Genomic DNA, 12,789 nt, shown 5'->3' with positions numbered 1-12,789 from the left:
GGGGAGAGAGCCAGGCTTAGACAGCTAGCTCTGTGAGGGAGAGAGCAGCGCCAGACTGCCACCGGTTGCCTTGTCAGCCACAGGAGCCGCGGCTTCAGGTTTCCTCGTCTGGAAAAGCCGCAGCAGCAGACCCACACCCGAGGGGAGCGGAGGGGGATCACACACACACTCGCTCACACACACACACACACACACACACACACACACACTCTCACACACACTCTCACACACCCACACAATTACAGTCGACAGTATGCTCACATTAAATATTCAATGTCATGCATTCTTTTACGCCTAGGTAGGAGCAAAAGACACAGACTTATGGTAACACACACTCACTCACACACACACACACACACACACACACACACACACACACACACACACACACACACACACACACACTGTATTTTGTACCACAGTGCAAACCCCAGCTGGAAACTATGCAGCAGTGGGACTAATCTGTGATTGGCGCAGTGGCAACACAGGGGACGTTCCAGGAAATCTGGAGCGGCTAAAAATCTTTCGTTCGGTGAGAAAAGAGAGTGTCGAGCATTACACGCCAATAAGAGCAGAACGTTCTGGGTCCTGCGCCGTTTGAACTCTCCCAACGCCCGGGCCCTCTGCCCAGCCGCTCTCTTACCCCGGCAACCTCTGAAGGGCCTGGCTGGCTAGAGACCTCTCAGCTCCGTCTCTCTCCCCTCCTATACTCCCTCATACTGGACTCACTCAGTTTTCTTTCTTTTCTCTCGCTCTCTCTCTACTTCTCTTGTCTCACCCCCTGGCTACAGGGTGAGAGTCACTGTCCTCCTAAGAGTTGGCCTTCTCTCTCTTTCTGGTTTTCTTTCTCTCCCTGCTCTCTCTCTCCCTGCTCTCTCTCCCCATTCTCTCTCCCCATTCTCTCTCTATCTCAATCAATCAATCAATCAATCACTCAATCGATACCCTACCAGAGAGCCACATTCCCTCATGACTGAAGCTTGACTTTGCCACCTCACTCACTTCTGTATTGACTTCTATATAGAGCAGCAGTGGATCACACGTATTGGAGACCCTTTATGTTCAGACTTTTATTCTGAAATGTTTTAATAATTGATTCAAAACACACATTGTTTTACTAAAACGTTGTTGAAAATCAATGACACACTTCCTAGTCAAGCCAAAATATTGGAATGCAATGGATTCGGGGAGTAATCCCCATTGCTGCCTAGTGAACTATAACACTGTTAGCAGGCTCACAAAACAAGCTGTTAGCCAACTGGCTAGTTGTGCTAGTCGGCGGTTTGAGGATGTTTTCCAAGAAATGATTGAATTGAAGTTGGCTTGCAAGCTAATCTTAGTTTGTGAGCCTGCTAACACTGCAAAGTAGTATTATAGTTAACCCGGGCCTGAGCTGGATTACTCTTCCTGCTACGACTGGTGGTTTGATGATTCACTCGCTTAGTCAAATGTATCGATTGTAAGTCGCTTTGGAATAAGGCGTCTGCTAAATGCCAAAAATGTAAAAATGTTAACCAGGTAGTAAGTGATATCAAATACATTAAGTCACCACCCACAAATGAGCTTCAATTTTCCGGTCCTATTTATTGACATCATTTCCTGTTCCCCTTTCAACCAGCCGCCGTCACAACCGGCCGAGTTAACGAATGACAGGAAAGGGTGAAAACCAGAGCGCCCTGTGGCCCTCGCGGATTGAATTTCTTCAGTTATACTTCGGGGCCAAGACATAACGGTTACGCTAATCTTCAATCGCTTGGCCAGGGCAGAATATACAACAGTACGTTGAGCAATAATCCGTTCTGGTCCTAACCCTTTTGCGCTTTTTACAATACACGGTCCTCTGGGACGGCCGCCGAACATGACAAGTTCCACCCAGTGAGGAAAAAGATCCGGTTCCATTTCTAGAGGAAGGCTCGGCCAAAAACTCATCATCGGATACTTTGCACTTAACCCCCGATGTTATGGCTTTGCTGTCATGTGTGACATCCAAAACCCCAGGGCTGTGTCCTGACAAAAAACCCTCTAAGCGACTTCCAAGAGCCGTAGTTCCACAGTGGACAGACGCACACCGGCTGTTATGTTTTTTTATGGGAGTAATTGTAAGGATTGGAACACGACCTTTGCCCTACTTCCGCGTTCTTAGCCTCTCTTGTGTCTCGGGTGACGTTAAAAGACCCAGGCCAGACTTTAACAGCATCTTAGTGTTGTCCGAACCCTCCTAAAAAGGTTTTAACAAGGGGATTGGTGTACTTGACCTTTTGACCCTATCCTGACAGAGGGCACGTTTAACCTCGGGAGGGGAGGATCGGAAAGCCTGCTGTGGGTGAAGTCAGGGGTAGTAGAGTGTGTCAGTGTGTCTGTCTCCATGACTCATGTTTGCAGCTGAGGAGAAGAAGGCTCGGTGTCTTTCCCTAGAGCGATAGTCCAGCCACAGCATCCTTCCTGCATCAGACTACACACTCACTGTACTCACTGACATCTCTCATGTGGTGACATCACAACAGAGCCAAGAAAGAATGTTTTGGCATAGTGTGACATTAGAATTATAAGGTTCTATCTCCATTTTTGGTCAAAATTTAGTTTTTTACATAATCTGATCCATTAGGTGTTTATTAATGCCTGTGTGGTGTTATTTTTTAAATGTTGACATTTTTTAGTTAGTAATTCATAAAATACAAAGGTTCCATCTCACAGAACATAATGGAATGTAAAAACTTTGACGCTCAATATCTCTGAACTACCCTAAACGGAGATAGAACCTTAGAATTCTAAGCTCACGAGACTACATCCTCACTGTACTCACTGACATCTCCTGACACAGTGACACACACTCCCTCTAGTCCCTTACTAACAGCTAACGTCACTTAAAATAATGTCATTCTATGGCGTTTACATGACATCTGCCCGTTGGTGTGTTATAGTAAGTTAAACCAGTTGAGCTCAGGCAGCCGGCAAAAAAGCTGCGATTTCTCACATCTGACTCGAATCCAGTTTAATGATGATGACTCGCCACTGGGGAGGTTCAGACGCTGTGTACTTTTGCCCCCTGGTTTGTTATTCCCTGGTTTGTTATTGGATGATTAATTCATGCAAGCTTTTGTAGCTTTGTAGTCTCCCCTGCCTTGCCTTGCGGTGACGACGAAGAATCCCTTTTGGATTCGCTTCTTCCAAACAGTTAAAATAGGTGGCCGTGGGGGTGAGAAGCGCAGACGACGACGAAGGCCACAAACAAACAAATGAAGACAGCTACGCAGTGTTCGGAGCCAGTGAAACATCCCCGTGGCCCCCCCCCCCACGCACCCCCCCCCCCCCCCCCCCCACCTCAAATGTGCTCAGCAGCTGTGTCGGCAGGAGCCACTGGAGAGGCTCGATGGAAACAGGACAGAGAGAGCCAGCTGGATGAGCAGGGGTGGGAGGGTTTTTTCCACTGGTGTCAGTCGAAGAAATGCACTCCTTCTCATCCTCACACACACACACACACAGTCTCACACACACACACACACACACACACACACACACACACACAGTCTCACACACACAGTCTCACACATACACACTCCTCAACGAGCGTGGCGTGCTGGCCCCCGGCCCTCCCCACCTCTGAAATGTTCCATCGACACAGAAGAATCACAATATGTACAGATAGTAGAGGGGCCTGTGTGTGTCTGGTGTACTAGTCCCAAACATGCCCAGGTTTATTTTCAAGTTTAGTTTTGGGAGGTGGGAGGAGGTTTTTCCATCCCAGTAAAGTTCATTGTCCGTTGCCAGGGCGATGAACAGGCTGGTGTGTCCACCTGCATTGGATAACAACCTGAGAGGTTATATTGTTGCAGTACTAGAGGCAACGGAGGACATTCTGTTCTGCAAAAGCCCATACCGATCTGGAGTCCAGGGTTCCCGCGCTGGTCTTAAAAAGCCTTAAAGGCAAAAATCCAGCAATCCGATTTATAACGCCTAAAAAGGGCACACGTTTTAGTTATTAGGTCTAAAAAAATTAGGTGCTAGGTCTAAAGAATTAGATTAGCTTGTCCTGCAAGGAAATCAGTCTGACCGCATCTATTTACGTGGAAATTAATCAAGCTGGAACCCAAAAAATGCCAATTCTCTGCCCCTGAGAGAAATTATTGGCGAACGAAGCTACGGCAGGATGACAAAAAGCTGTCATATGGTGTTGCGAATAGGTCTAAAAAGGTCTTAAATTTGACTTGTTGAAACTTGTAGGAACCCTGCCATACCGATCAGCTTCTGTGCATCGACCCGTTGTTGAAAGGCAGTTATTCGGACAGCCAGTAGTATTCTTTCCTATAACAAACGTTATTGTACTTGTCAGTTAAAAGTGAAATGGACAAATGACAACGTGTCACCTACAGTATATCTGCTCCCTGACAGACCGCTATGACAGACATTAGCATTCCTCTGTAACAGGAGACCCGTTCCTCTTCAACTAGGATGTCATATTTATATCTGCATCAGTTCGCAGGCCAGGGTCAAATACTTTCAAACTGGGCTGCGTGTTGTTATTATTATTACGTCTGCCAAACAAGTGTCGGCTATAAATCTTAAGTGCCGTACCTAAAATACTCTTTGAGAGTACTTAACCCAGACCTGGGTTCTGTTAGGATATATATTTTTCAAAGGTCCTATTGTCCATTCTCCAGCACCAGCTGCTTAAATCATGTTGTTAAATATCTTATCAGTTCTCCTGTCCAACACTCCTTTCATAGTTTTAGAACATTCTAAGAGGCCATTCAGCTCTTACATCATAGTGGCCAAAAGGGGAAGAACTGTGTGTCTTGTGAACGTATATAATGTAGTGTAATCTGAAGAAGACCACCTTATTCTGAGACCTCAGGTTAAGGTGCAACTCTGTACTACACGTGTGATATTCAATAAATATACCACTTGTGCAATAGAGAACATCTCTCCTCTTTCTTGGAGCAAAACGTCAACAAAAGAACCGATTCTGATTTTAATTCCAACAATTCTCTGTCTGTCCTCCGTCTCAGAGCGTGTCTACTGGGACTCTGGCCTGCGGATCCCCACGGCCAGCTACGAGGAGGTCCTCCATGACGACAAGGCGGCCCTGGCGTGGCTGGAGGCTCTGAGGCGCGTGGGCATCGTCTACCTGAAGGGGGCGCCGGTGGAGCAGGGCCAGGTGGCCAGGCTGAGCGAGAGGATCGGCTACCTGAGACTCACCTTCTACGGGTAAGAAATGAGGGGATGGTCTCTCCCTGTTGATGAACTTCTCTATCCCTCAACCACTTGAGACTTGAGACTCACCCTCACTCTCCACTTTTAAATCCCACCTCAAAACCTACCTGTTCTCCCATGCATACAACCTCCCCTACCCCTAACCATCTCCCCTAATCCTGCCACCCCCCTCCCCCCCTGGACATGCATACAACCTCCCCTACCCCTAACCATCTCCCCTAACCCTGCCACCCCCCTCCCCCCCTGGACATGCATACAACCTCCCCTACCCCTAACCATCTCCCCTAACCCTGCCACCCCCCCTCCCCCCCTGGACATGCATACAACCTCCCCTACCCCTAACCATCTCTCCTAACCCTGCCACCCCCCCCCCCCCCCCCCCCCCCCCTGGACATGCATACAACCTCCCCTACCCCTAACCATCTCTCCTAACCCTGCCACCCCCCCTCCCCCCCTGGACATGCATACAACCTCCCCTACCCCTAACCATCTCCCCTAACCCTGCCACCCCCTCCCCCCCCTGGACATTGTTCCGTTACTGTGTTCCCCGTTCGTTAACTCTGTGTTCTATGTGCTCATGTTATCTGTTGCTTGTTGTTTCTGTGTTTTCAGTTTTTCCCAGATTGTTAGCGTCTTGAGCCTCGGAAAAGCGCTATATAAATATAATGAATTATTATAAGTATTACTCCAGTCTTAGCCAAGCCACTGTTATATCATTGTATATATAAATCTAAAAGATTTACAAACATTTTAGGAAAAGCAAGCAGGACCCAAAATTCACAATAAATCAACACTCGTTTCTCCACTGAGCATTAAGCATATGACATCCAAATCCTGATAATTGTCATTTATGGTTTGGTGACGCTTCATGGACATACATCAATTCAACATATTTCCATTGCAGCTTTTCACATGAAATTCAGACTACCGTATTTTCCGCACTATAAGGCGCACCGGATTATAAGGCGCACCTTCAATGAATGGCCTATTTTAGAACTGTTTTCATATACAGGGCGCACCGGATTATAAAGCGCACCGGATTATAAGGCGCACCGGATTATAAAGCGCATAGAATAGAAAATACTGCAGTCAAACGTTTGACTGGGGTTGCGTTACGCCCAAGCTCCACCTACTGAGTTGCGTCACCTCTCCATCGGTGTTGTGTCAACTTCCCGTGGTCCAAGCTCCACCTGAGCGTTCTCACCGTCAATGTTCTACCTGCTCCACTGTCAAAAAAAAATATATTTTTCCACCTCAAGTATCAGCCGTTCGTCATCCATTTTTGCAACAAGCGTCAAGGACCTGCGGTGATTCACAGCTGACTCGCGTGAATAGCAATTCACAATAGCTGCGACCACGAGCTATAGAATAGTTAGCTAAAAGCATTTTCAATCTGGTATTATCTCTATTAGTGGATTAACCGCTGTGGTGATTCAACAGCTGATAAAAATACATCAAGTAGACTACAAACAGAGCAAAACAATAAAACACCAGAAAACAACCAATAGGCTATACAATTATAACCAACAACCAATATGTGACAGCTCCTGGTGAAATGTGCAACGTAATTTTTCAGTTTTTACACATGCTTAAACTACAGATTGTAAGCTTTCAAATGGTGTTGTCATACATTCAAATCAGAGAAAGATTGAAGAACACGACAGGCGTATTTGAATGTTGGTTCACCTCAAACACTGAATGGGAGAAAAGTGACTCTGAATCTGAACGCAGCCACAGCTACGAACGCTGCTAACCAAACACATCGCTACGAAGGTCCAAACTGTATTTTAATAACATGACAACATACTGGGAGAACATCGACATACTAAAAACACATAACTACACATCACAAGATGAACACACAGTTCTTGCTTTTGAACACGAGCTAAAACGAAAGTATGTTTACAAGTCAACCCTACCGGTAGCCTCCGGCAAACGAGAATAATGAATCCAATACACACATCAGTGTTTCCTCCAGGAATTTTTACAATGGTGGCGGATGGCCATGACCGCGCGCGCAGCGCGCGATTTTTTCCGCGTGCACGCGCATGAAACGCGCACGCGCTCAAAACAACGTTTTATTTTTTATTTTTTTCCTAATCACAGCCAAAACTAGAGGATGGCCCAAAAAATAAATAAATGAATATACAGAATATAAACTTGTGACTGACAGTCACATACACACACACAAAGATCATCAGCTATAATATAATACGAAGTAGGCCTCTTATTGTCCAAATGTTCCCTGAATTTTAGCTGCATGTTTTTCCAGCATGTAATTCCGTTGTCAATAAAAAAATCGTCTCCCCTTCTTTTCCCCTTGACAATACTGTGTCGTTGCTAAAGTGACGGCACATAATAATAGTTTTTTGACTTGCTAATGTCTGCTAACGTAGCACTTGAAACTGGCGCCGTTCTCTGGACTGCAGCTGCTCCCGCGTTAGCATTAGCGTCCATCTTTTCTTCTCCCTTCTCACCGTCACGAGCTCAAATGACACTTGTCGGCTGATCTAACTCTTAACACTCACTTACAGGACTTCTGACACCATGTCGTGTTATTCTATTAAACATACATGTGAGTCCTTCTGTATTTCAACGTAAGTGTCTTTATTTTAACTCGCTCTGTAAGCTCTACAATACCGGTCTCTTGTTGTCTCGTCGTAACCTGCCCACCTGACCTGGGGGGTATTCCATCAACGTCGCTAAAGGAAAATCCTGGCTTATTTTTGATAACTCTCGCGAGACCTATCAGAATATGCCTGGATATTTTTAAGAACTCTCGCGAGATTTATCAGACTAAACCTGGATTTTCCCTTTAGCGATGTTGATGGAATACCCCCCTGATGTCACTACGGTGGCCTGTACACAATAACAATAATACCACAGTTCACATTTAGACCAATCAAGAGCCCTTGTGTCACGTCGTCAACTGAATGTCATTAATCTGATTTTGGATCAGCGGTTAGAGAGAGATGGGCGTGGATTTAGGTGCACTTTTAGTCAACATCCATTATAGCACTGATCTAGGATCAGATATATTTTAATCAGCTAAAATGTTCAGTTTTTAATTTTTTTTATTTTTTGAGAACTTTTTATTTTTTTTTGGACTGAATCAATTCGTGGCGGAGGAAATTCATTCGTGGCGGCCCGCCACCAATAAATGCATGTAGAGGAAACACTGCACATTATAAGTGTTTAGTGATCGTTAAACTGTTGTTTATTATATCGAGTGGGTACTTTAAAACTTCAAGTTGAAAGCACCAAGAAGGACCGCCTCGAAATTCATCGATGTTCATGTCCCGTGCTAGCGCTGTTGCCTTCATTCGAATAGTGACTGTAGAGACGCTTCTACTTGCGGCTCTCTGTTCAACAACCCACTGTTCGAGTTTGTCCTCTAACTGTGTTTGTCCTCTAACTGTGTCTATTTGTGGCTAACTGTGGCCATCTCGCTTTGTTCCCTCGGAAACTCTGTTTAGTCTTCTTTACTTGGGGTCTTGTGGTGTGGGACTGTGAGTAAGCACAACACCGGTGTTTACTGATTACCGTAATGCTGCAAGCGGTGCGGCTTTGTAGTTTACCAGTCGTACTGAAACATTTTGACAGAGCGCCTTGAGCGCCGTGTAAAACCAGTATGGATCAACCAACTAACAAATTGATCCATATATAAGGCTATAAGCAGGGGTGCACATAACTTTTTGGGGCCAGTGCTCAGAGGAGCACCTAGGGATGCTGCTTGGTGCTCCCCGAGCTCGCGAGTCACGACCCGTCCCACAGGATGGATAAAAAAGGGATACATGGATAACTTATATTAGCAAAACAACATTTATTCATAAATAAAGATGAACGAACAAATGATTGTGTGCAAAACAAAAGAAACAAATTCAAAATCAAATGACTGCTCTTTAAGCATGAAAGTCTGTCAGACTCCTTTAAACACAATGAAATCAACTGACATCTCTTTAAGCACTAACTGAATGTCTGTTCTTTAAACACAATGAAATCAACTGACATCTCTTTAAGCACTGCTCTGTTCTGTAAACACTTAAATCAACTTTTCAACAAAAAGTTACAGCCTAAGCATTTATTTATGCTACAAGCTTAATCATCATCATCACTGCTCTCTTGACTGCTGTTAATACTGTCCTCAATTTCAACCATGGTAGAGGATGTTGTAGGCTATCACTTTAAATAGCTCATTATTTTGATTGTGCAACAAAGTCTTTTTTTTCTAATAGAATTCCCAACCATATTCCCTGGGTCAGGGGTCGAGGTGCGATAATGAAGCTGTAAAACAAACGTCTGAACGTTTGAAAGCTTCAGAGAAAAGAAACGTGAAGTCCCTTCAAGGGACCCTTGGTGTTGTTTTTCCTTTTAGCGACGAGTCGTTCGGGACTGAATTCACGTGTCGGCGTGATAACCGTGCGATACACGATACGCGATACGCGGAATGAAAGTACAAGTTACGATACTTTCGAGGCTGACATAGATATGGAAATAGTTACTTAGTGGGGCTTGCAGTGATGCAGCAGTCAGCAGTTGGATTTTGAGGAAGTAAGTTCCTCTCCCAGCGCTTCCAGCTGTTGGTGCGCAAGAGCGCGTTCATGCCGCTGATCTTCCGCGCAGCATGCATTTTGGCGACGCATGCGCACTGGCGCACCAGTTATGTGCACCCCTGGCTATAAGGGTTATAAGGCGCACTGTCGTTTTTTTGGAAAATTAAAGGCTTTTAAGTGCGCCTTATAGTGCGGAAAATACGGTACACATTTAAAGAAATGGTCATATTCCAATCCATAAAAAAGATAATAAAGTGGAATGACACAGGAAAACGGTATTGAACATAGTAAGAAAAAAAACACTAAACCATCTTATGCCACTAATGACTTCTCCTACCTGTACTAATTAGAATCAGCTGGGTTAGTTACAAATCATTTGTCACCAAGAAGCTTTCCTGCAAGAAACATCTCATGATGGGCAGAGGCAGAGAACTCTGCCAAGACCTTGGCAACAAGATTGTTGAGCAGCGTAGTAATGACACTAGTTATCAATGGATTTCTCAACTCCTGAATGTTTATTATAAGCCACCCACAGGAGCTCCTCGCTGACCAGGAAGTCAGAAAGTTAGCCAGAGGAGTAGGCCAAGAGCCAAGGACCACTCGAGCAGAGCATGTGAGGTCAGACGAGACAACAATTTAACTTTTTGGCAACAATACAACACCACACCATGTTAGGAGGAGAAATTACGTTGCATATGATCCTAAAAAATACCAGAGCTACAGTGAAGTTCGGAGGTGGAAGCATCATGTTATGGGGCTGTTGCTCTTCACATGGTACTGGTGGAATCCAAATGATGGAAGGGAAGTGGAATGTACCGGAAAGTTCTTGAGAAGAATCTATTGGCATCCATCAAGATGATGATGAGATGCGAATGAATCTTCCAGCAGGACAACGATCCAAAACATCTCTCCTTTGACTTCAAGAGGAAGAAGATAAAGGTGTTGGACTGGCCTAGTCAATCGCCAGACTTAAATCCAATAGAAAAAGTTGTGGAAGGAACCGAAGATCAAGATTCACCAGCGGAATTCACGCCCCCGGAATCTTCCAAGATTTAAAGACTGTGTCTGTGTTGAAGAACGGGCCAGAATCCCACCTGACCATTGTGAAGAGATTATGTTTTTCATACAGGAAGCTCGCTCTGTGATGTGTCGAATACTTATTTCCCCCCCACTGTACACGCTTAGTGTCGCTGGCACACTCCCCCCACCAAGATGTTGTTCTGATCTAGCTCAGTGCTGATTGCACAAGGACAGAGAGAGACTGGGGAATGTTTCCAAAGCCGATTCAAGGGACTTTAAGCCAGAGGAATTACCTGATGCACTCAATAAGAGCTGAGGTTGGAAGAAAAAAAGCACCTTGCTGCCAGAAGATGACCTCATGTTGATGAAAGCAAATGGCTGGCAACCAAAAGACTAGAGTATTTATGTCTTCAAACATTGGAGTCTTGAATAGCAAACTCAAGGAGCACTGCAGAATAACAGGGCACATATTTACTACAGCAGAGGCACAATGGCACGAAATCCGTTGCGTCGGCGAGACCTAGTGTAATTAACACACTATATCAACAGCCTCTAATTAACTAACAAATCCTAGAAGGATAGTCATAGCACTTCCCTGCTTTCCCCCGTGTCACAGTTTATAGCCTCCCTAGCTCACATCCTACCAGGTAGCTAGCTACAAGGGTATAAGACCTGGCCCGGCGGTGTAGTGTAGTCATAGATACTATTAAGATCGTCAAGCTCGCCTTCACCAGTTAACCTTCTCCCCCTCCCCTTCCCATGTGTCCCCAGCAGTACCTTCATTAGGCCCCTATACTTTCTTTTATTCCTTTTTGTTGTTTCTTTTTTATTATTACTACTCAATCTTTTCAGTTTGTAAAGTGTGTTTGAGTGTCTAGGAAAGCGCTATATAAGTCTAATGTATTATTATTATTATTATTATTATTATTATTATTATTATTATTATTATTATTATAAACCTAGCGTCCCATCTCTCAGTTACTTCCTGAAACAGAACAGAATGACCAAACTCCCTTTTACCCTCGTTAAGATAACATGGGAAACTGCTGCCTAGTCACCAACTTTAAAAGAAAAACGTTTTTTATAAAGTCTATAAAGAGATCCAAGCCTCATTTGTAGCTTATCTCACAAGCAGCCAAAGTTGTCTAGAATATCCACATCCACCAAAATGATTATCTGACAAATTGCAGCTTTATATATCGGAGGAGTCCACATCACACACGCACCGTAGGGTAGATCAGCTGGCTAGCTCATTACCAAACTTAATACTGTACCCTCAACTTCAGAATTCCTTTCGCTAGTCATACAATCACGCAACTAGTTTGGGTTGGGCTGGAGCCAGCTCACGGCCGGGCCACGGCAGGTCTGTTCTTTGTTCAACAATTACATTGAGATCAGAATCTGAATCTGTTCTTCATTCAGTGTTGTTTTTTCCCCTTTGTATTTTTATTTAAAAGACATTGACACAGGGACCGTTTCATGGTCGGGGGGGAATTTAGCAAACGCTTTGTTTGATTTTGAAATGATGACTTAATAATAATTTGTCTCCAGGCACACATGGCAGGTCAAGGACAAAGCGGACGCTAACAACGTGGCCTACACCTCCGGCAAACTCAGCCTCCATTCAGATTACCCAGCGCTGCACAACCCACCTGGAGTGAGTACACACACACACTACACACACACACACACACACACGCACACGCACACGCACACGCACACGCACACGCACACGCACACGCACACGCACACACACACACACACACACGGTGGTGGTGAAGTATGACCATCCTTAACGGTACAAGTCTTGTACAGTAAGATACTGTAAGTGTCCTGTAAGGTGTGTATGTTTACATCCAGTAGGTACATACTGTAAGGTGAGTATGTTTACATACAGCAATATACATACACCAATCCTGAGATCCCTGCACTGGCTACCAGTCTCTCAGAGAATTGAATTCAAAATCCTCCTAATTACATACAAATCACAAAATGGTCTTGGACC

General features: G+C 44.8%; 1 protein-coding gene across 1 annotated transcript in view; it reads left to right on the top strand.

The window, feature by feature from the left end:
• The window catches only part of bbox1 (butyrobetaine (gamma), 2-oxoglutarate dioxygenase (gamma-butyrobetaine hydroxylase) 1), a 32,298-nt gene that overhangs the window by 13,766 nt on the left and 5,743 nt on the right, over positions 1-12,789 (top strand). Inside the window, exons 4-5 of the mRNA XM_080545084.1 lie at positions 5,007-5,205; positions 12,336-12,441. Coding sequence (XP_080401210.1) covers positions 5,007-5,205; positions 12,336-12,441 — 305 coding nt within the window. The remainder of the gene's footprint in view (positions 1-5,006; positions 5,206-12,335; positions 12,442-12,789) is intronic.

This window comes from Nansenia antarctica (assembly GCF_963989245.1).
Source record: "Nansenia antarctica genome assembly, chromosome: 14".
Taxonomy (NCBI): Eukaryota; Metazoa; Chordata; class Actinopteri; order Argentiniformes; family Microstomatidae; genus Nansenia; species Nansenia antarctica.
This window is presented reverse-complemented; position numbering and strand designations above follow the sequence as displayed.